General features: G+C 35.4%; 3 protein-coding genes across 4 annotated transcripts; 2 read left to right on the top strand and 1 right to left on the bottom strand.

Annotated features, from left to right (window-relative positions):
- The first annotated feature begins 6,873 nt into the window (after window positions 1-6,873).
- LOC108808037 (probable E3 ubiquitin-protein ligase ARI13) lies at window positions 6,874-7,587 on the top strand. Its single transcript, XM_018580241.1, has one exon. The coding sequence runs from the start codon at window positions 6,874-6,876 to the stop codon at window positions 7,585-7,587; it is 714 nt and encodes a 237-aa protein (XP_018435743.1).
- A 3,544-nt stretch (window positions 7,588-11,131) lies between these two features.
- On the bottom strand, window positions 11,132-14,154 carry LOC108806450 (glutathione gamma-glutamylcysteinyltransferase 1). 2 transcript variants are annotated; one of them, XM_018578572.2, is made up of 9 exons: window positions 13,743-14,154; window positions 13,429-13,585; window positions 13,103-13,341; window positions 12,858-13,021; window positions 12,725-12,776; window positions 12,304-12,543; window positions 12,000-12,183; window positions 11,655-11,920; window positions 11,132-11,465 (listed from the first exon to the last, which is right to left on the bottom strand). In XM_018578572.2, exons 1-9 carry the CDS (start codon window positions 13,815-13,817, stop codon window positions 11,379-11,381), a joined length of 1,464 nt encoding a protein of 487 aa, XP_018434074.2. In that variant the 5' UTR covers window positions 13,818-14,154; the 3' UTR covers window positions 11,132-11,378. The 2 variants fall into 2 exon arrangements, with proteins under 2 accessions (XP_018434074.2, XP_018434075.2); XM_018578573.2 differs by having other exon boundaries at window positions 12,304-12,531; window positions 13,743-14,151.
- Window positions 14,155-19,253: 5,099 nt separating this feature from the next.
- On the top strand, window positions 19,254-20,657 carry LOC130496089 (probable E3 ubiquitin-protein ligase ARI14). The gene has a single exon (XM_056987860.1). It carries the CDS (start codon window positions 19,769-19,771, stop codon window positions 20,474-20,476), a length of 708 nt encoding a protein of 235 aa, XP_056843840.1. The 5' UTR covers window positions 19,254-19,768; the 3' UTR covers window positions 20,477-20,657.
- Window positions 20,658-25,435: the final 4,778 nt, after the last annotated feature.

Genomic DNA, 25,435 nt, shown 5'->3' on the forward strand with positions numbered 1-25,435 from the left:
GGAAGACACGGCGGTCAACCACCGGCTAGCGTTTCAGTGCCGGTTACTCAGGCCGAGAAAACCGCGTTTTAGAACATTACAATAAGCAACTTACACATAAGAACGAGTATATATAATTTTATGCACATAGTTTTACAATTACAATTCTGTATTTAAAAAGTATTTAAGTGCATTGTGGTGGTGGGATCTCAACCACATCTTTCTTTTAGAAAAACTACATTCCATTTTACAGCTGTGTATATATTTATTTAAAATGAAAAATACAGTGCAACAGCCAACAGGGTTGCTACATTTTGATTTTGGTATATTTTCCTTTACTTTTTTTTGAGCATATATTTTCCTCTACTTTTAGTAATTATTTTATTATTGTTATGTGGACTCCAATTATTTTGCGAATTTTAATATGTGAAAAAGTTAGTCATTCTCACTCTTCATCACCAAACGAGATCTGTTTCGTTTTCATATGTGAAATCTTAATAAATATTGAACAATATGAAAATAAAAATATTTCTTTTCAGAAAAAAAAATAATGGTGTGACTAAGAAGAGAAGTTGTATTATTGTAAAACCGAAGCTAAAATATAAAATAAGAATTGAAATTAAAAGAACAGATTTATACAAAACAAAGAGACAAAATATGATGGAGACCAGACGTCGAAACAAGTGGGGGAGTAGAAATTGACATTCTCGTGAGCCACATTTGGATGATGTTCCTCTAATCTCTTTTTCTGCACATCTTACTCAATCTACATGTCCGGTTAATTAATACCTCCTCCGTTTCTGAATAAATATCGCTTTGACATTTTCCCCACAGACTAAAAAAATAACAAAAATATATGTAAGTTGACCGGGAGCTTGTGGTCAAGTGGTAAGGAAAATGGCTTGAGATGTCACCACATTTCAAGTTCGATCCACCTGTCAGACGAAACTAAATCACATTTTTCTTGTCACCTAACACGGATATGGGCTACTGCATTTCAGCCAATTTGAATACGAGAGAGTCTATCCGTAGACTGCACCTCCCACCCGGGAGCTAAGTCTATGTAATCAATGCAGTACGTTTGTAATTAATTTTCAAATGAAATTAAGTATAATTTACATTAAAATTTTAAAGTGACACATTTTGTGTAACAAGAAAAATTTTAGAATAATATTTATTATGAAACATAGAAATATTAAAATACAGAATTTAATTCTATCATATATGTTGACTTGATCCAGTGTTTTCAAAAACCGAACAAGCTAGCAAACCGAAAATATTTTGGGACATAGGTCATTATTGTTTGATCGGGTTTGAACCGGTTTGATCGGGTTTGATTGGACTAAATTGAACTTAATGATATTTTGTAAATAATATGCATATTCTTTCAAAGATAAATCATATCAAATAAAATGGTTTAATAGCCATATTATTTAGAAAAACTTAGAAAATAAAAACTAAAATTAATAAATAATAAAATAATTTAATACTAAAATCTAAAACCAATATAAAACCATGTTTAAACTTTATTCTCTAGATCATTATCACTCTAAATTTAAATCATTTTAAAAATGTTTATATACACATTAGTTACAAAAGTATATTTTGAATAAAACAAGTATTTTATTCTTTTATAAATTAAAAATTTCACAATCGTAAATGTTTCAGTTATTAAAGCCTATAATACAAATGCTTGAATCAGAAGATTGAATCAAAAACCTGGTCCGACCGCCAGTTCGGTCCGGACATAAAAACACTACTTGAATCAGAAGATTACAATTCTATAGTTTTATAATATATACACAGAAGTGTAACTACAATGATCAGTGATGTCTATATATATATATTATTTCTCACTCCGTTTAAGTTTAGTTGTTATTCATTCACAAGATAATATCTCTTTATAATTTTAATGTAAAATTTATTAATAATATACTCCAGTTTATTTTTCTATTATTTAAAATATATTTAGATGTATTGATAATAATTATTTAGAAAATATACAACATTAACGATTTCTTAATTTCTGTTCGCATAAATCTAAAATGATATTTAAAATGAAACGAAAGGAGTATATAAAATTATCATATATATATAACTTAACTTAAACGCAACCAAATTGTTATTGAACTGATATTTGTTCTTTAAAATTTGTACATAATCTTTATAAGACTTGCACGTACAAAAAAAATTCCATATATTTCATATTCAGTGTCATTCTAACCTTTTTTTTTCTTGTTACACAAAAGTATCACTTTGCAATTCCAATACAAATTATCCGGTCATATGCGAAACTAACCTATCTATACTAGACGATTTACCGAAAAGTTTTCTCTGGTATTTTGAGATTTTTTTGTTAAAAAAATAAGTCAATATTTATAGAGGAAGACTTCAAAAGAAGTCTCCTGTAGAGTAGATTTCTCTCGAAGTCTTCCTTTGTAAATTTTCAGTTGCAAAAATGACCTAAATGGACGACTTCCTAGATGACTTCCATGGAAGTCTTATGCGTTAGTGTTTAATAAAATTTTATTTTCTCTAAAAATATACAGACTTGTCAACATTTTCTTGTTAATTCATATATATTAGTCAATATTGGGACTACTGTATGAAATTTATGAGGTTACCAACATTCATGTTTATTAAATTTTCTAACTGATCCGAGAAGACTTCCGTGAAAACATGAAACATTTATATTCATGAAACTAACATATAAATTTATATGTTAGTTTTGTAACTTTTAAAAGTGTTAAGTAACTTCAAGAATATCAAGAATATCAAGTCATATGGTTTAACATGTTTTTTTAGATCATAGGATATACTTTTTTAACTTTCATGAAATTTGAAATTTTAATTTTCACTTAAAATTTTAATTTCCCGCTTATTTTAACTTCCCACCTAAATTTCAATTATCCGCTTTAAATTTAAGTCTTCCGAGAAGTCTTGTGAGAATAAATCTTCCGAAAGATTTCCCACAAGCCTTCTACTAAAATTGTTATATGAAACATTTATATTCATGAAATATATATTTTTTGTCATTGAAAACATGAAACATTTATATTTATGAAATATAATTTTCTAAAATATACTCCTTCCATTCAACAAATATATATATTTAAAAAATGACTTCATAAAAATAGTTTTTTATTAATTTTATATTATTTAATAATAGTAAATAGTAAAATAAAAATTCAATATTAAACTAATATTGTTTTAAATTTATTAATAATGAATGATGTATTTATAACAAAAAATTTAAGTATTCGTAATAAGTGTGATAACATGAATTTTTAATTTTGTGAAATGCATATGCAGTTTATTTTAAGAAAGGGATGATGTATATATGTATTCCTCCTCATCAATTTTCTTTTGAGAAAGTTCCTCCTCATCAATTTAAACTGATTATTTTTTATAAAATCAATTTAAACAGATGCAAAAGGAAAAAAAAACACCAAAACCTAATTCATAAAGGAAAACACCAAAACTTAACTAAGACACCCAAATCATTCACGAGATCTCGTATCAAGAAGCTAGCTAGGATGCAGGTGCGAAAAGAAATAATTTTGTAACCATATGAAAGATATGGATGATATAGATGGGTGTGAAATTAAAAAAGAATTTTTGATTCCTTCTTATTTACCTTTTTAGTCTGCGTGAATTTTGTGGAGCCTATGCCTCTTTTTAATTCATCTAGTTAGGTAGAAACAAAATTGAATTGGGTGGGTCTCTCTTCTCTAGAAGGGAGGTTTCTCTCTTCTCTAGAAGGGAGGTTTCTCTCTTCTCTGGAAGGGAGGTTTTAAAAAATCATTTTGAAATTGCTATTTTTTTTACGGCTGATAAAAAATAGTAACAATAGAAAGAGAAAGTAAATCTATCTTTTGGCTCCGACGTATGGTCGGCGCGTGAGTATACGTGTTATCGCCGGAGGCCTTAATCTTTCCGTCAAGTCATTCAGATCTTGCCCTTCTTTCGTCTCCTTGCCATGACTGCCTTGTCAGAGTTCTGGTCCGGGCCTCCTTTTTGTCGGTAATTCGAGGAGTAAACTGATACAAGCGGCGTTTCTTCATCTGGAGTAAAGACGCGGTCGGGTGTAAACTGCAGAGTGGGGTTGTCGTTGTGGTTTTTTTTTCGGGAGACAAAAGCTCTAATAGTTTCGTCGTCGCCGGCTCTTGTTACCAGGAGGAGGAAGCTTCTTCAGCTTTTCGCCAGCTTCTGTCCCCGAAAAATGAAGGCTTCCACAATCTTGCGCCGCCGGTTTTAGGTTATTCTAGGTTAGTTGTGGGTTAGGGTTTGTGGTCCGAATTTGGATCGGTTTGGTAGCTAAGGAAGATTTCTCTCGAAGTCTTCCTTTGTAAATTTTTAGTTGCAAAAATGACCTAAATGTACGACTTCCTAGATGACTTCCATGGAAGTCTTATGCGCTAGTGTTTAATAAAATTTTATTTTCTCTAAAAATATACAGACTTGTCAACATTTTCTTGTTAATTCATATATATTAGTCAATATTGGGACTACTGTATGAAATTTATAACTTAATTGGTGATATTTATGAGGTTACCAACATTCATGTTTATTAAATTTTCTAACTGATCCGAGAAGACTTCCGTGGAAACATGAAACATTTATATTCATGAAACTAACATATAAATTTATATGTTAGTTTTGTAACTTTTAAAAGTGTTAAGTAACTTCAAGAATATCAAGAATATCAAGTCATATGGTTTAACATGTTTTCTTAGATCATAGGATATACTTTTTAACTTTCATGAAATTTGAAATTTTAATTTTCACTTAAAATTTTAATTTCCCGCTTATTTTAACTTCCCACCTAAATTTCAATTATCCGCTTTAAATTTAAGTCTTCCGAGAAGTCTTGTGGGAAATCTTTCGGAAGATTTATTCTCAGAAGACTTCTCGGAAGACTTAAATTTAAAGCGGATAATTGAAATTTAGGTGGGAAGTTAAAATAAGCGGGAAATTAAAATTTTAAGTGAAAATTAAAATTTCAAATTTCATGAAAGTTAAAAAGTATATCCTATGATCTAAGAAAACATGTTAAACCATATGACTTGATATTCTTGATATTCTTGAAGTTACTTAACACTTTTTACAAAACTAACATATAAATTTATATGTTAGTTTCATGAATATAAATGTTTCATGTTTTCACGGAAGTCTTCTCGGATCAGTTAGAAAATTTAATAAACATGAATGTTGGTAACCTCATAAATATCACCAATTAAGTTATAAAATTTATATGTTAGCTACCAACCCGATCCAAATTCGGACCACAAACCCTAACCCACAACTAACCTAGAATAACCTAAAACCGGCGGCGCAAGATTGTGGAAGCCTTCATTTTTCGGGGACAGAAGCTGGCGACAGAGAAGCTGAAGAAGCTTCCTCCTCCTGGTAACAAGAGCCGGCGGCGACGAAACTATTAGAGCTTTTGTCTCCCGGAAAAAAACCACAACGACAATCCCACTCTGCAGTTTACACCCGACCGCGTCTTTACTCCAGATGAAGAAACGCCGCTTGTATCAGTTTACTCCTCGAATTACCGACAAAAAGGAGGCCCGGACCAGAACTCCGACAAGGCAGTCATGGCAAGGAGACGAGAGAAGGGCAAGATCTGAATGACTTGACGGAAAGATTAAGGCCTCCGGCGACGGCACGTATGCTCACGCGCCGACCGTACGTCGGAGCCAAAAGATAGATTTACTTTCTCTTTCTATTGTTACTATTTTTTATCAGCCGTAAAAAAAATAGCAATTTCAAAATGATTTTTTAAAAACCTCCCTTCCAGAGAAGAGAGAAACCTCCCTTCTAGAGAAGAGAGACCCACCCAATTCAATTTTGTTTCTACCTAACTAGATGAATTAAAAAGAGGCATAGCCTCCACAAAATTCACGCAGACTAAAAAGGTAAATAAGAAGGAATCAAAAATTCTTTTTAATTTCACACCCATCTATATCATCCATATCTTTCATATGGTTACAAAATTATTTCTTTTCGCACCTGCATCCTAGCTAGCTTCTTGATACGAGATCTCGTGAATGATTTGGGTGTCTTAGTTAAGTTTTGGTGTTTTCCTTTATGAATTAGGTTTTGGTGTTTTTTTTTCCTTTTGCATCTGTTTAAATTGATTTTATAAAAAATAATCAGTTTAAATTGATGAGGAGGAACTTTCTCAAAAGAAAATTGATGAGGAGGAATACATATATACATCATCCCTTTCTTAAAATAAACTGCATATGCATTTCACAAAATTAAAAATTCATGTTATCACACTTATTACGAATACTTAAATTTTTGTTATAAATACATCATTCATTATTAATAAATTTAAAACAATATTAGTTTAATATTGAATTTTTATTTTACTATTTACTATTTATTAAATAATATAAAATTAATAAAAAAACTATTTTTATGAAGTCATTTTTTAAATATATATATTTGTTGAATGGAAGGAGTATATTTTAGAAAATTATATTTCATAAATATAAATGTTTCATGTTTTCAATGACAAAAATATATATTTTATGAATATAAATGTTTTATATAACAATTTTAGTAGAAGTCTTGTGGGAAATCTTTCGGAAGATTTATTCTCAGAAGACTTCTCGAAAGACTTAAATTTAAATCGGATAATTGAAATTTAGGTGGGAAGTTAAAATAAGCGGGAAATTAAAATTTTAAGTGAAAATTAAAATTTCAAATTTCATGAAAGTTAAAAAGTATATCCTATGATCTAAGAAAACATGTTAAACCATATGACTTGATATTCTTGATATTCTTGAAGTTACTTGACACTTTTAAAAGTTACAAAACTAACATATAAATTTATAACAAAAATTTAAAAATATATATGTTTTCAATGACGATCTCTGTGAGATGTTCTTGCTTTCAAAAGCTGATGCAACTGTATTCCTTAAGAAATTCCAATGGGACTTGCAACATGTTTCAGAACGTTTGAGCGAAAACAAGGAGAAACTATTGATGGGATTAGATTTTTCATCAGCTGTAACCGACTCAAACTATGGTAATAAATTATTCTCTGTGGAGAAAAACCTAGCTAGGCTAACATTGGAGGCTAGAGACCTTTACGGGGAATATGTTGTTAGATCTTACTTGGAGGAAAACAAGGGTTCGATGATCAAACAGTGTCCTGCACCGGGTTTCAGTTACTTCATTGAGTTTCGCAGGGACATTGATGTTGAAGAGTATGGTTTAAACGTTGCGTGTTTATGCGGGCATACATTTTGTGGGAGATGCATCCTTGAGTCACACAGACCTGTGACATACAACAACACATCTTATTGGTTGTCTAGAGACTTAAAGAAGTTATCAGAGTTGCCACAAAAGTCACTAAGTATTTCTTGCATCGAAAGAAACTCCAAGCGTTACCCACATTGCCAATTTTCTTTAGAGATTGATTCTCGATCACGAGTTCTCCGGCTTGTGGAATGTCACTACTACAGTGGTCGTTTATGTTGGGAGTGTATGCAGAAAGTGGAATCCCATAAAGCGGAAGGAGCCAATGCAGACTGTGTTATACCTTTGTTACCACTACTCGTGAACGGGTTTGTTACGTATCTGGATCGATAGGAGGCGAGTAATATTGTACTGGTGGAAGCTAAGTCCGAGCTAGAATCTTTCAAGGAAGCCCACTTCCCGAGCCAAGAGTACATTAGGATCATGAGAGAAGGCTTGATGGTGTTGTGTTGTTATATATGCCTTCTCTACCCCTTGTCTTTAACTCTTCTTCTTTGGTTATTGCCTGACTATAAACAGAGTTCAAGTTCTGGTCTTCCACACGTTGCAACGCAAGAGTACACAAGTTCTCAGACTTTATGTTCTTCCCAGAAGCCTTTGACATAAACTTCATATCAAGCCAAGTGTTCCCACAGGTGCAGCGATCAAAAAGCCAGTAAGGATTACCAATGTTTTCATAAGACTTGACCTTCACAACATCTATACCATCTTGCAAAGTCTTGGTGAAGTGAAAGAAGTAGTTACCAGTGTTGCTCGCGTTGTAAATTTTCCACCTGGAGTGAATGGTTTCTTCATAAGTAGTTGTAGAAAAAGCTTTTACCGTCTCCTCCTTCAGAGTCTCCGAGTAGTTTTTCACAAGTGTGCTTGCATAATCTTGCAGGAACCGCAAGTACTTCCTCTTAGAAGCCTGGTACTCATTGTGGATGTGGTCATACACACAACTCCATTTAAATAACTGTCTGCATTGAAAAATCAGCAAAGTCTTATGAAAACATTGGTAATCCTTACTGGCTTTGTGATCGCTGCACTTGTGGGAACACTTGGCTTGATATGAAGTTTATGTCAAAGGCTTCTGGGAAGAACAGAAAGTCTGAGAACTTGTGTACTCTTGTGTTGCAACGTGTGGAAAGACCAGAACAATTCTGTTTATAGTCAGGCAATAACCAAACAAGAAGAGTTAAAGATAAGGGGTAGAGAAGGAATATATAAGAACTTGAATCTCACTCCACTGCTACATACGAAATGGTTTCCAAAGATCATCCTTCCCTCAACTTTAACTGTTACCCAGGTGGACAGGATGTTCACGGAATCATACAAGGACTAAGAGCAACACCAAGTCAGCAACGTTCTGTAGAAAGAAGTCTACAATGGAGAGTTAGAAAGACAGACCAGGTGGCTGGAGACTAAAGTAAACGAGGTTAGAGTAAAACCAAAGGAGAAGAGGATACAAAGAGAACACGAAATGAAAGATCTAAAGAAACCGTGGAAGAAGACAAATTTCAAAGAGTTTCTTGAAATGGAGGCACAAAGCGATTTACTATCTGGTGAGCAGGATGTTTAACTTGAGAGGAAGCTCGCAAAGAAGCTCAAGGTAAAGAATGGGAAGCTAAGAGGCATGGATGATGCTATGAGTGATTTTTCCGAAGGTCTTCCATCTGTGTTGGATTCTATGGGGTCTGAACTTGGTTATTCTCGTAAGAAGGATAAAAGAAAGAGATCTGAGGAAAAACAGAACTACGAGGTCGATCAGAAACGAGACAAATATTTTGAGCTTGGAGAATTTTATGAGGCAAGCGAAGAAAAGCCTAAAAGAAAAGGAGACCGTAAACACCATAAGAAGAAGAATTCTTGCAATAATGCCTTAGAGGAAATGGACAGCTGTTGAGGAAGTGGAGCCTAATAAGAGTGAGCATGGTGAGGAGTTTGTTGGCAAGAGAGTTAACATCTAGTGGCCACTTGAGAAGAAATTTTGTGATGGCGCCACAAAGCCATATGGCAGTCTTAACGAGATGCATCTGGTGTCTTATTCGGATGGGGATTCTGAAGAGTTTAATCTTAAAAAAGAACGTTGGGAGATAATCAGTGATGAAGAGTTTATGAGGATTTCAAGGATTCATGGAAAGTTCAGAGATGTGGTAAGGAGTGTGCATTCCGATGATGAAGAACATGGAAAGAAAGAGAAGAACGTGGTATTTACAAAAGAAAGAAACCGTGGTGTTGTGTTCTTATGAAGCTGACAAGGTGGCAGGGACTGAAGCCATGAGACAGGTCTTATATCACCTCATACGAGAGTATGTTGAGTATGATTTGATTGAGGTACAACATATATCTGAGAATGAGCAGAAGATAATGGACATCTTGTCAAAAGCATTTGGGAAGCACTTGACGTTCAGGGAGATAAGGCGACTGATTGGAATACATGAAGTGTGTGAAGATGAGTTCAAGCTTAAGGGGGAGAATGTTGAGATAAGCTTGAAGTAGTTTGGAGAGCAAGCTATTTATTTCCTACCGGGTTATGGAATAGGAAATTATCTATTTATGTGATTCCTAATGAGTTTAGGAAATTGTGAGTTATATATAAGCAGATGCATATGATGTTGCGTAACTGATAGATTGAGAGATTGTGAATTGTGTGAGATTGAGAGAGCTTGAGGTTTTGAGTTATTTTCTTCAAAAATTAATAAGAGAATTCTTATTAAGTTTGATTGTGATTTATTGATTGTGATTATATATTGTGCCCTTCTCCATGCCTTCTCCCATTTCTCTCACTCCATATAGTGTGTAATGAGACTAGAAAGACATATTTCAGCAGAAACTGATGTACTTCTTGCCTTCCCTAAGTTTCCAATATTTGCATAATGCTGCTCCAGTGTGCTGTGTAGCTTGTGCCAGGGATATTCTTTGAAAGATCGGCCCAAATCTGAGTTGAATAAGGACAACTGAGAAAGAGGTGATCTCTTGTTTTTGTTGGTGCCAAACATAGCACACATTTGAAAATCTACCTGAGGGCACCATTGAAAAATGCGATCAGTAGTAGCGAGACGGCTGTGGATGGCCAACCAGGTGATAAAAGAATATTTAGGCGTGGCGCCTGAAGACCAGATAGTATCCGACCAAGGTTTGGTGAGCACTGAACATCGGTTTCAAAAATCTCCCTACCCTTTCCAAAGCTGAATGTTCTCCTCAAATAACAGACCCTGCGCTCTCAAATCCATTATCTTTGTTTCTGTGGCTTTCAGTTGCTCACCTCGACGCCGGCATGGGCGGTAAGATTGAACAGCATACCCAACAGTTGCATTAATACTTACCCCCATATCATTACAGCCTCGAGGTCCAGTGAGATCAATTAGCCGACCTGGAGATAACCAGTTATCAAACCAAAACGAGCTATTATTACCACTCCGAATCTCCACTCGAGTGAGCGTACTTGCCCAATCTCTATATTGCAGAATCTTCTTCCTTATCCACCTTTATAGTGTGCTTTTCTCAGTTACTTGCCAAAAAGAATTCTTCCGAATCATATATATATATATTTTTTTTATCGCCTAAAACACAAAGAAGAAATTTTTTATTATACATATAAAAGAGAGATTTTATTTTTCTCCTCTTCCACATTGTTCTTACCAAATTGAGTGTTTGAGAAATTGTAATTAGATTGGATTAAGAGAGAGGAACCGTGAGGTCTTCCTCTTCCTTGTTGTATTTTTACTCAACACTTGAATCTCAACACGCAAGACAAAGTTATTTTCTCATGAAATTGGCTTCAGTAATCCTTCACTCTCTTCAACTAAACCAAAACACTATTATAAGCATAAAATGATGATCTTGATTATTATTATTATGTAAATGGTTGAGGTTTTTAGAAAGGGATAACTCATTTGTGCTTGTGTGTAAAAGAGTAATTCATAACCAGAAGTAGAGTTTATGATGCATAAGGTTTAATAACTTAATAGTAAAGATAGAACGCATATTTATGCTACAAATCTCTCTCATGGAAAGTGGAGTTTGGATCATACACATAAGAAAGAGACTATAACAATCAGGGTTTTAGGTTTAAGAAGTTGGGATTCAAATGGGCGAGAGAGATACTTAAGATTCATCATTTATGAATTTGGGCAGACGAATCAGTAGGCAGGAGCAGCGAGATCTTCCTCCTCCTTGTTCTCTTGGCATCGTTTTAGCAGCTGCAGTTGGCGTCGAAGATGCAAAACCTGCAATAACCCCATGTTACTTCATCTGGTTCACAAATGTTACTTTATAAGATTTAGACTCTCAGGCTCAACATAGGTTTAGTTTTTGTCTCTTCTCCAAAAGATTTCTGCCTAACAAGTAAAAAGACCTTAACCCTTTTCCACCAGAGATAGAACAGTGATTTTAACTAGAACTGGTACAAAAATTACCTCTTCTTGAAGCATAGTTGGGAGGAAAGCCATAGAAATGAGCTGCTTCATTTCATTCAAAAGAGCTTGGTCTTTGATCCCTGACCATGTCTGTGGAGGTAAGGCCAGCAAAAGTACAGTAAACAAATCGTTTCCGGCTGGATAAGTTGCCTCCGGACCATATTCACAGTCAATATGGGTCGATGGCACCAATAGATCAACATTTTGCTCACTCCCGTCACACACAACAACTCCAGTCACCAGCGTGCCTTCCACCTCGACAGCACCTTCATGTAGTAAAAATGTTTTAGCAATTGAACAAAATTTTAACAGTAAACTTACTATAAGTACCAGTATATGACATACCGTTGACACATTTCACTTCTCGACAGCAGAACTCTATTGATGAGCATCCGGATAAGATTTCAGCTCCTTGGCAACAAGCCTTTGCTGCGGCAAATGTCATACTGTCTTCGTAACCAACTGAGGATAAGAACTTACTGATGTGTTTGAACAGCTCAGTTTCATGCACTTCTTTCAGCACCACTTGCTGCAGTAGATTAACAAGAGACCAGACATGTAAGAGTCAAAGATTGTCCAAAGAGCAGCGAGGATGACGCTGGAAAAGAATAAATAAGCAAAAGCAAAAGCAAGGAAAAGGAATCTATGCCTTTAAGTTGAGCCTAGATTTCTCCTCTGCGCTGAGATTTTCTTTTGCATTCTCTGTTATTCTGATCTCAGCCACCCATCTGATGAATGTGTTGAAATTTGACGGAAGTGACTTGAACACAACTGATATGATTTTTTCCACACTATCTACATGCTGTGAGCTTACAAGACGAGGAACATCTTCCTTGAGATACTTGGCTATATTGACCCAGCTTTCATCCTTACAGCACTGTTTTATATACTAGTTTTTTTATTACCAACATACCAAAGAAATGTAACAAGAATCTGAAGTTCATTCAAAACATTTGTATGAGATGTTCTCCTAGAGTTTCAAGAAAAGCGATTCAAATTCACATTTCCATCAAACGCAACAATGAATATTAGCATACATCTAGAGAACTTATAGTTGCAACTAAACATACCAGAGTATAGAGCAATCCGGGTTCTCTGTGAGGTCTAGATATGAGCATGAACCTGAGAGCAACACATAACAATATCAGACCCAGTTACATCATGATACATCAGAACATAAGAGTTGAAAAATGAGTATGTTACCCTCTACGTTTCCCTGTTGACTGATCAATGCTGTCCATGGCTTCCCAAAGAAGTTTAAGAGGAACCCAATGAGGAGGATACTTGAAACGAGCAACATCAAGAATCAAAGCCATGTCTCTTTCAGCGTTATAGCCACCAATAGGTGAAAAGTGATCAGACCCAGTCTGCAATAAGAGTTGTTACAATCCTAACACGGCACGATCGCTAAACAAACTAACGTTTCACAGCTATGTCGTAGAAGTTACCTGTTTAAAAACTCCTCTGTCATATGATGAGATCATATGGCAGTTCTCAGAAGAAGAGCATTTCATTACGAAGTTGCGGAAATCGTCAATGGTGGTTTGATTTGTGCGGAACGCTTCCACTTTGGCTCCAGTACAATGAGCCAAACACACAACTTTTCCAAAGGAAATGCCCTTGGCCTTGACTACTTCCAGTGGCTCGCAGCAGTCTAGCATCGATTCATTAAACCACCTCCAAGGCCCTATTGGAAGAAAGAAACCTCAAAAAAAAAAAAACACTATCTAGACTAGACGTATTTGCTTCTCTTGTGATACTAAAAATAGTATACCTTTCCATTTTCGTCCAGGATCAATAGAAAGAGCGTTCAAGACAACTGAAAGGCTAGCCAAGCCGCAATACGCAGGTTCAGACTGCGTTTGGAAATAAGAAATCAACCTGAAAAATCCTTCCACTGTGCCTTTCTGAAGCGCTTCACTGAATATTTTCTGCACATGTCAGATAAAACAGAACATACGTTTTAGGTAGTAGTAACTAAAGCAACAAAGCAGACAGCATAAACAAAGTCTATCCCTCTGTAATAAGCCGACTACTTCGAAGCTAACAGTAGGATCGGAATCCATGAATGAAAAACTTGATCCGTACCTTGCCTTCGGCAGAAGAAAAGTCAATGGCCGGAGGAGAAGGAAGAGATCGCCGGTAGAGACCCGCCGTAGCCATTACCACAGGTATTGGAATAAGAAAACTTTGAACTTTGGGCGTGATGAGATTTGAATAATGTGATGGCGATATGTATTATAGATTTATAGTAGAGACTTTCACAGATCAATGCTCTCTCTTATAAAACTAGATGAATTAGTTAGAATGATATGAGACAAAAAATGATAAATTGATATAAAGTTTGATTTTTTCAAAAATGATAATTTGTGAAAAAGGTAAGAGCTTTAAGCAACCAGATGATACCAAATGAAGAAAAATCATACATAGAAACTTACCAAAGCACTCAAATTTGTAATATTAGAGGAGACATGAGAGAAGGCTAAGCAAGAAGTCTTCAAGAATACTTACAGAAGTCTTCCAGAAGAAATACATGAAGTCTTCTAGTGCATTAAATGTTAAAAGACTTCCAAGAAGACTCCTAGAAGACTTACAGGGAATCCTTCTAGAAGACTTACATGGAAGCCTTCCAGTTAAGTCTTCCAAGTCTGTCTCAGATCTGAAAAACCTGCATATCAAAAAGCATTAAATGGCTTCAAAACAAAGAAAAACTTCAAAAGTAAGGTAAGAGCATAAAACAACCAAAAGAGATTTTAAAAGTTAAGAGCTTTAAGTAACAAGAGGTTAATATGATTTATAGATCTACCTTTAAAAGAGTGGAAGATGAGAACCAAGTAATGACAAACCTGAAAAACAAAATAAATCAGTGAGAAAAAAATGAAATAACAATAAATTGATATAAACTTTGGTGTTTTTAAGTTGAAATAGATTAGATGGGGGAAAACGGCTAATTCATACATCAACAAGGGGTCATGGTACACTCATACCCTGTGCTAAAAAATACATCAACTCAAATTATATTCAAATTTCATACGTCAACCAATTTTTTCGGCAAATTTATACATTGACCGTGTTTCCGTTAATTAAATAATGACGGAGTCTTACGTGGACTTAACGGATGATTACGTGGAAATCAATCCTAAAACGACGTTGTTTTGTTGAAAACAAAATTGTGTCCACTTTTGTTCAGAGCAGGATTCGAACCCAAGTTACACTCAATAACCCTTCCCCCTTTTGACCACTCTGCCATGTATGATTCTTCGGGATAATACATCACATATACGTATTTAATATTCATCGGTTCCAGGTTCCTAAAAAAAAAATGATTTCGTTTGGTATACAAGGGTTTTCAAACCTGGGTTCATCGATCTATCGCATCTCCCACTCGACCACTATGCCATGTATCGCATCTCCCACTCGACCACTATACTCTAAGCCTTAAACCCCATTATATTTTGCATTCTGTATTATATGTGAATTGAATAGATGTAACTATGTTTTATGATTTAATTTGATACATATTTACAAAACTATAAATCTCAGTATTAAGGATGTTTTATACATAAATATGTATTATACAAAAAGTTGTGTAAATAAGATATTATACATATTAAAATATAAAAAAAGTCCTTGGTTAGTAAAAAAATCAACTCATGGGCAGCCGGTAATTTTAAACCAGATAGAATTACAAAATCACAAATGTTTATATTATTTTAAATAATTCATATTGCATAAATTAACTGAAATACAGAGAATTCTTATGAAAATATATGTGAGTTGCTTTGATAAATTATCAAAAATGTTCATTAAAATAATCTATATGTTTCATAAAAGTTTTATTTTAACAATCACAGTACTTTAGTTATTTTAAATCATTTTTATTGTACAAATTAACACAAAGATTTTTACCAAAGAATAACATATGTACACCATTGCGTTTGGTGAGTTATTAAAACACTAAAAGAATAATATGTGTACACCATAGTTGAATTAATAAACACTGTAGTTGTATATTCTGAGTGTATACCCTAGTATATCAAGGGTGTACACCACTGTGTATATCGTAGTTGTTGTACACTTTTAGTGTACAACGTAGTTGTATATCGGAGTGTAAAACATAGTTTATAAAGGGGTGTATACCATAGTTTATATCAGGGTGTACATAGTAGTGTATAAAAGGGGTGTACATCGGGATTTACGTCCCGATGTATGCAAGGATGCACACACCAGTGTATGCAAAGGTGTACACTCCAAAAGTGTACACCCGGTGACCACAACTGTGTATATCCATGTACACACTAGGTTACATGTAAATTTCACAGGACATCTGCTCCTTATTTCGGAGTCACATTTATAAAAAACACCATCACATAAAAAATATAATTGATCAGTCCGCAACAACTTAACTCCTCTCATTAGTTGACAAAAAAGATATGGTCCAAAGATCTAGAGTTTAGTGTATGGTTTACAGTTTTGAGTATATGGTCCAAGGTATGTGTTTATGTTAAGGGTTTAAAGTATAGTGTTTGGTTTAAGGTTTGGAATATATTGTCTATGTTTAGAGTTTAGTGATTTAAGAATTTCAAGGTTTATATTTAGGGTTTAAGGCTTAGAGTATAGTGTTTAGAGTTTAGATTTAGGATTTATGGTTTACGGTCTGGGTGTCCTATATGAGATATTAACATATAAATAATATGTATAAAGTGATTATTTATTTATATTAATATAAAATACAATCAATATACTATGTAAATTAACAATATTACAATATAAAACTAATTTAAAGAAACATTTTAGATTTATTTAAACAATACAAATAATAATTCTTTTTATGTAAATTTATAAAATTTACATATAAAATAAAATTGTAGAAATAATGTTTAAGATAATCATTCTTAAATAATAAATCGTTCCTTTCTGATTTTATTAGTTTTAGCACTTTATTTTTGTTTAAGATAAACAAAAAAATTTCAATATATATTTGCATATAATAAGTGTTGTAAATTGGAAGTTTAGGGCTAAAGTAAAAAGAAAAATTTTCAGATCTGAAAGTTTTAGGGATATATTGTAATAACTCGAATAAATAATTCTTCTTTCTTGTTATGGCTATTTAGGTCCTTCATATTTTTAATATCTATTATCTGCAATGTAACTTCCAGATTTCCATAGTTTTTTCTACCTAGACTTAAACTTTCAAATATGCACTATAACCCCTAGTAAATGCACACACACACATATATATATATATATATAAATGCAATAAAATAACACATAAATGCACATCTAAATGAAAAATGATTGTCTTAAATAAAAATAAGATATTAAAATCAGTAATTCATGAAAAAAAATTTTAATGTAAAAGAGAGTTCGAGGTTTTGAGTTATTTTCCTCAAGAAATTAATAAGAGAGTTATTCTTATTAAATTTGATTGTAATCAATACTATTAAAACAGAAGGCCTTTTTTTGAGGTGTCCTTCTGTTTCAACAATATTTACAAATTTGTGCCACTGGAATATTTTAAACCTATGATTTTTATTAAATTCTGTTTTTCTAATTTTTCTTTTATTTTTCTCGCAACGACAATTAGGTTTCTCCGTTATGATCTGAATTCCAAGGATCGTATGTTTGAGAAAGATGCGATCGATTTGTCTTCTTTTACAAATCGATGAAAGGAAATAACATCAAGAATCAAAAACGGCTGTTTCCAAGGAAAGGAGTGATACAGATCAAGATGTTGATTTCGATTTCAGGGCATCTTACTATGGATTCATGCATTGTTGCCATAGAACCATCAAGGAAGTTTTCATTGTTTGATGTTATGGATCCAGAAAGGTTTTGATTGGATTTTCAAACTTTGGTTTACATTTTGACTGGTTTTTATTGCCTCATTATGCAGATATTGGGGATTTGATCTTCGCAGGATTTGGTTATTTTCGAAGTTCTGTATTTGGAACAGATGTCTTCACACTCTGTATTTGCCAGAAACGGCCAAAGCCGCAGGTCTCAACTATCTGCAAAAGTCTGTGCTTCTTCCTCGATCATCAGTTATGATGAACTTTTTTTTTCAGTCCGTGGTTTAAGGTTACCTTTGACTTTGCTATTCATAATTTATTTGAACAAGATGTTATTGGGTATTTTTCAAGTTGGTGAGGGGTGAAAGTTCATGTTCTTCATTTTCTAGGTTGAGATCGTTTGCAAAGTTTTTATAAATTGTATTCTGTTTTGGTGATGATAGTAACAGAGCTACTGAAACTACGTTACGGAAACATTCAGAGTTCACTACTGGAACAAGAAAGGTACACATTTAATTGCTAGAAGTCATAAAGATTGGGTTTCTTTGATACAAAGTCAAAATCCATGAGCTTTAGTTTGGATCTGGCTATTTTTGGGAAAGAATGATGTAGATTTGACGATGTATCAGGATTGTACTCTGGTAAAACACAAATGGTGTTTAAATGTTTCAATACGAGTCTGGGTTCTCTAAAGGAATCATACAAGGTCGGTTATGGTTATGGGTTGTTGTTTTAGAATGGAACATATGTATATTGTAGTTGCTCGGAATAATATAGTTCTGGAGTGGTTTATCTGTAGGGAATCTCAGTATGTAAGTTATTGGAGTTGTCACGTTAAGGTCTGCTCTAGGTTACGGCCTTTTGGCCTTTATTTATCAAACTATACACTTGGTCTTTTTGAGTGCTCATATATGGTTCTGGATGGGTTTAAAAAGCTTCCAGTTTCATTCATTCTGTCAAGTTAAATACACTCTAAGAAGTGCTTAAGCCAAAACCACCACAGGAAAGAAGGAGTTCATTGAGATGGGAAATGAGTCGGTTGCTCTCTGGTCTACTTTAAAAAATTTCAAGCAATTTGGTAAATGGTGGTTGCAGAGTACTATAATAGCTATCTGATGCTATAGCTCACTCTAATCTAATCTTATTTTTTCATTGTAGTCAAGTAGTTATCTTTTCACTGGAGTCAAGTCGCTTTTTGATTGGTACTGAAATTACATATTTAAATTATTGGTTTGTTTTGACCAAAACGAAAAAAACAAACTAAAATTATGATCCGACCTCAACTTTCAAATCATATTTTATTTAAGTTTCAAATATTATTTTATTCAAATTAAAATATATATAACTGTATATAAATTTTGATAATATATAAAAAATTATTATAAATATATTTTATATATTTTATAATAACTAAATTAAAGAATTATGGTTTAAAAAATATAATCTGCGGATAACCGCAAAATTAAGTAGAGCGGGTACAAAATTATTTGTTTGCGGGTTGTATAGGTCAAATTTTTTGACCAAAACAAAATTGAAATCCGCGGGTTGGCGGGTCAGCGGGCAGGGTTCGATCCACGACCCATCCCTAACCGAACATATACCAGATCAATTTTTAAATTGCCATTATTTAATAATAAAATATATTTTAATTAAGATTTACAAATAAATATGATTACAAAAAACATATGAATATAATTACAAAGAAAACATAAATATGAAACCTAATTTTTTAAAAAATATACCCGTCCTTTTAAGGACGGGTCAGAATCTAGTTTATCGATTATAATTCTATATATTGGTATCAGAGCTGAGGTTCGGATCCTTTGAAGAGCGCATGAACGAGATGATGAAAACGATAGGATGCATCGATAAGATCATCGCGATGGATCAAGGGTCTCTCGAGAGTGAGAAAACCAAAGAAGAAGTGACCAAATAATCAGAGGTGATTGTGAGTGATGAACCGATCTTGAATCAGATCCAGCTGGTGACTAGGAAGGAAGATAAGAACGAGATCCCACTGATTGAATTGGATATTAAAACAGAGGTGATGGCCTGTGACGGAGAAAAAGCATATCTTGCATCCATGGACGACGGTTCCGAGAAAGCTCAATCCGATGAAAAAACAGAGTATGAAGAAGAAAAATAAGTGGTGGAAGAAACAAACCGTACATGTGGTGAAAATCAATGCTGACGGATATCTGAAGAAGAGCGTAAGGATTCTTAACCCGAGTCTGTTAATGACTGTACCGGAGAAGAACTATCTGACAACGCAAAGGATGGTATCTGAAGTCCATCTGGTGCTAGAGGAGAAGGGGATAGAAGATGATCTGGTTAAATCCATGGAGAAGCTGCCTCATAAGCACAAAAATAGTACAAAAAAAGAAGACGAGATGGAAACCAGTGGAGATTCAAAAACGTTCAGGGAACATATCTAAATCAGCTGAAAATATGAGGATTGTTCTTGGTCATAGGAAGGTCATGAATTGGGTTTGTGCTATACACCTAGACGAGGAACAGCAGCAGCTGGAGATTAAAAATGGAAATAACAACATGGAGCACGATCTACAGAGAGATTACTCTGTTCTTACTAAGGATGATCTCAGAGAGAAGATGAACAAACAAATCGACGATCTCTGTGAGATGTTCTTGCTTTCAAAAGCTGATGCAACTGTATTCCTTAAGAAATTCCAATGGGACTTGCAACATGTTTCAGAACGTTTGAGCGAAAACAAGGAGAAACTATTGATGGGATTAGATTTTTCATCAGCTGTAACCGACTCAAACTATGGTAATAAATTATTCTCTGTGGAGAAAAACCTAGCTAGGCTAACGTTGGAGGCTAGAGACCTTTACGGGGAATATGTTGTTAGATCTTACTTCGAGGAAAACAAGGGTTCGATGATCAAACAGTGTCCTGCACCGGGTTTCAGTTACTTCATTGAGTTTCACAGGGACATTGATGTTGAAGAGTATGGTTTAAACGTTGCTGTGTTTATGCGGGCATACATTTTGTGGGAGATGCATCCTTGAGTCACACAGACCTGTGACATACAACAACGCATCTTATTGGTTGTCTAGAGACTTAAAGAAGTTATCAGAGTTGCCACAAATGTGATTAAGTATTTCTTGCATCGAAAGAAACTCCAAGCGTTACCCACATTGCCAATTTTCTTTAGAGATTGATTCTCGATCACGAGTTTTCCGGCTTGTGGAATGTTTTATGTTGGGAGTGTATGCAGAAAGCGGAATCCCATAAAATGGAAGGAGCCAATGCAGACTGTGTTATACCTTTGTTACCACTACTCGTGAACGGGTTTGTTACGTATCTGGATCGATAGGAGGCGAGTAATATTGTACTGGTGGACGCTAAGTCCGAGCTAGAATCTTTCAAGGAAGCCCACTTCCCGAGCCAAGAGTACATTAGGATCATGAGAGAAGGCTTGATGGTGTTGTGTTGTTATATATGCCTTCTCTACCCCTTGTCTTTAACTCTTCTTCTTTGGTTATTGCCTGACTATAAACAGAGTTCAAGTTCAAGTTCTGGTCTTCCACATGTTGCAACACAAGATTACACAAGTTCTCAGACTTTATGTTCTTTTTTTTGTAACTGAGGCTTTCATTAATAAAAACTAAAGGAAATCAAATGTTTACAAGCCATGGCTTAGAGTTACAGGGCCCAGCCCAATCTTAGATAAATACTCATAGTTTAAGAACCTTAGTGAAACCCAAAAGAAGTTACAGCGCCCAGACTTTATGTTCTTCCCAGAAGCCTTTGACATAAACTTCATATCAAGCCAAGTGTTCCCACAGGTGCAGCGATCAAAAAGCCAGTAAGGATTACCAATGTTTTCATAAGACTTCACCTTCACAACATCTATACCATCTTGCAAAGTCTTGGTGAAGTGAAAGAAGTAGTTACCAGTGTTGCTCGCGTTGTAAATTTTCCACCTGGAGTGAATAGTTTCTTCATAAGTAGTTGTAGAAAAAGCTTTTACCGTCTCCTCCTTCAGAGTCTCCGAGTAGTTTTTCACAAGTGTGCTTGCATAATCTTGCAGGAACCGCAAGTACTTCCTCTTAGAAGCCTGATACTCATTGTGGATGTGGTCATACACACAACTCCAATTAAGTAACTGTCTGCATTAAAAAATCTGCAAATTCTTATGAAAACATTGGTAATCCTTACTGGCTTTGTGATCACTGCACTTGTGGGAACACTTGGCTTGATATGAATTTTATGTCAAAGGCTTCTGGGAAGAACAGAAAGTCTGAGAACTTGTGTACTCTTGTGTTGCAACGTGTGGAATGTTAATCTTTTACCAACCGTTTGTGTTACACAAATATCGCAGTGTGTTACACACGAGTTCGGAATAAGAAATAAGATAGACGCTTTAGGCTTATTCAACAAGTTACGAATTTTGTATACTTGTCTGGAAATACTTTGTCTTTATTGAGATTCTGTGATAATGTTTACAACAAATGATTGATCTTTATATAGAGATCGAATCAATACAATAGAAGAGACACACCTCTTCATGAAGAGTTACAACTCTTTGTGTAATAACTAACAAATAATTAACTTATGTAAATGTATTAAGGAGAGATTAGATTATATAGTTTAACACTCCTCCTTAGTCATATCTCGACTTGACTCCAAGCTGCTTCCTGAGATCTTCAAACCTTGAACCGCCTAATGCCTTTGTGAGAATGTCTGCGAGTTGATCATCTCCTTTGCAATACTCGAGTTCAATGATTCCTTTATGCTCAACTTCCCTCACGAAATGATACTTGATCTCTATGTGCTTCGTCCTTCTGTGTTGCACTGGATTCTTCCCAATTGCTATTGCTGATTTGTTGTCACATAGGATCGGAATGCCTCCTTCAAACTTATGTCCAAATTCTTCAAATAACCTTTGTAACCACACGACTTGATTTGCTGCTGCACACACGGCTATGTACTCCGCCTCAGCCGTTGATTGTGCCACTGTTTGTTGCTTGCTTGACTGCCAACAAAACATGGCTGAACCAAGAGTAAACACATAACCTGAAGTGCTTTTCTTGTCTTCCTTAGAACCACCCCAGTCGCTGTCCGAGTAGCCTACAAGTCTTGGTTCTTCCACACTTGTAAAGTACACTCCAAAGTCTGAAGTTCCTTTGACATACCTTAATACCCTTTTGGCTTCTTGGTAGTGCTTCATGCGAGGTGATGACATGTACCTTGAGAGATAGGCGCTTGCATACATCACATCCGGTCTTGATGCACACAAGTACAAAAGCCCTCCAACAATGCTTCTATACTTAGTCGGATCTCCATACTCCTTGTCATCTTCAACTTTTCCTCCTTTCCCTTGTGGTGTAAGTGGATTGCTTACACTCTTGCTGTCTCGCATCCCAAACTTGTCTACAAGTTTGTTTGCATATTTTTCTTGTGAAAGAAATATGCCTCCATCGTCTTGAATAACTTCCATTCCAAGGAAGTAGTTCAACAATCCAAGATCCACCATCTCGAACTCCTTCTCATGTTCTCCTTGAATGTGTTGATGATCTGAGTATTGTTTCCTGTGATGATTATATCATCCACATACAAACTCACGATCAACACATCTCCTCCTTGCTTCATGATGTATAAGGCTGCATCATTCATACTCCTCTTGAAACCGTTGTGAAGAAAGTATGAATCTATCCTTCCATACCATGTCCTTGGGGCTTGCTTTAAACCATATAAAGCCTTGGGTAGCCTTAACACCTTGTGTTCCTTCCCATGCGTCACATACCCAGGCGGTTGTGTGACATACACTTCTTCTCTTAACTCCCCATTGAGAAAAGCTGACTTCACATCCATTTGATACAAACGCCACTTCATCTGAGCTGCATATGCGAGTATGGCTCTTATTGTATCATGTCTTGAGACAGGGGCAAACGTCTCAAGATAGTCAACACCATATTCTTGAGAGAACCCTCTAGCAACTAGCCGCGCCTTGTGTTTGATGTGATTGCCATTTGCATCGGTCTTGATCTTGTAGATCCACTTCACACTGATCACATTCTTCTTCTCTGGCTTGTCCACTAGTTCCCATGTCTTGTTCTTCTCTATCATGGCGATTTCCTCATCCATTGCCTTTCTCCATTCCTTCTTACCACACGCTTCATCATAAGTGTATGGTTCTTCTTATGCATGAAGACAAGCTTCTATTGCTTGAGCCGCCTCATCTAGGTCTACTCTCGGTGCCTTTTCCATGATTTCAATCATGGACTTGAACTTCTTTGGTGGCTCAGACGTTTCTCCATCTTCATCACTAGTATCATGATCATCATTTTGAATGAAAACAGGACTAGAAGTACCTTCGGTTTGTTGAGTAGGCGTTTGAGTGTCTTCCATAGACAACTCCAATGTCTTCTTGACTTCTTCTTGCCTTTCCCAATCCCACTTCTTGTTTTCTTCAAACTCTACATCTCTTGATACTTCAATCTTTTCATTCTCCAGAATGAAAACTCTATAGACTTTGGATTGATTGCTGTATCCAACAAAGACTCCACGCTTTGCCTTGACGTCTAGCTTCCTCCTCTTTTGATCCGGAATATGTATGTAGCATAAGCTACCAAACATCCTCATGTGTGACACATCTGGCTTGTGTCCACACCACTTCTCTATAGGAGTGACATCATCTTCTATTGCCTTTGATGGTAGACGGTTCTGAAGATATGAAGCAGTGTATACCGCCTCTGCCCATAACTTGAGCGGTAAGTCTTGCTCTGCCAACATCGATCTAGCCATCTCCACCAAGGTCCTATTCATCATCTCTGCTGCACCATTTTGTTGTGGTGAATAAGGCAAGGTAACTTGCTTGTTGATTCCTTCTTCTTCACAGAACCGGTTGAATTCTTGTGAAGTGAACTCACCACCTCCATCTGATCTTAACGTCTTGATAGAACAATCCGATTGCTTCTCTACCATTGCCTTGAACTTCTTGAACAGTGAGAAGGCTTCTGACTTTTGCTTCATGAAGTATACCCAACACATGTGAGTATAATCATCTAAGAATAGCAAAAAGTACCTGCTTCCCTCAATAGATTGGTGCTGCATCGGTCCACATACATCAGTATGCACAATCTCAAGCTTTTCTCTTGTCTTAGTTTGAGATTCCTTTGGAAAGCTCTTGCGTGATTGCTTTCCAAGCCTACACGCTTCACATGCTTCCTTCTTGACTTTAAACTTTGGTAACCCCTTTACCAAGTCTTTGTCTTGCATTTGTTGCAACCTTTTGTCGCCTACATGACCAAGTCTCTTGTGCCATGTCTCCATCTTGGCTTGCTCACTTGCGCTCATGGCTCCTTCTTCTTGAGCCGATCTCATCCTGATCTTGTAGCTTTTGTGAGTCATTGGGATATCCATTATCCTCCTGCCTTTTGCATCATCTATGATGCATCTCTTCTCTTGGAAGTTCACCCGGTATCCGCTTGAAATAATTTGTGGAACACTCAACAAATTTTTCGCCATACCAGGAACCAAGAACACATTTCTGATGGTCCTCTTGCCACTTTGGTTATGACAGTGATATCTCCTTTACCGGCTGTCATGACCATGCTTCCATTTCCAATTTGTATTGGAACCTTGATACTCCTATCAAGCTTTGAGAAATAATTCTCCTCCTTTGTCATATGATTAGTTGCTCCATTGTCAACTATCCAGACATCTTCCATCACTGTTGTTGCTGCTTCACTCGCACTGAATAACGTGTGGTCTTCATTCAGGTCTTCTTCTTCAAGACTTAGATGTGCTTTCTCCTTTTTCTTTGAGTAGCACTGATTCGCAAAGTGGCCTAACTTACCACAATTGTAACACTTCTTGTTACTCTTGTGATCCTTCTCTGGATCATCCTTCTTCTGTTTCTTCAGACACTCACTCTCATTGTGGTTGTTCTTCTTGCAGAAACCGCACCACTTCTTGCCTCCACGGCGCTTTGAGTTGTCGTGTGTGACACCATAATTTTT

This window comes from Raphanus sativus, chromosome 6 (assembly GCF_000801105.2).
Source record: "Raphanus sativus cultivar WK10039 chromosome 6, ASM80110v3, whole genome shotgun sequence".
Taxonomy (NCBI): domain Eukaryota; kingdom Viridiplantae; phylum Streptophyta; class Magnoliopsida; order Brassicales; family Brassicaceae; genus Raphanus; species Raphanus sativus.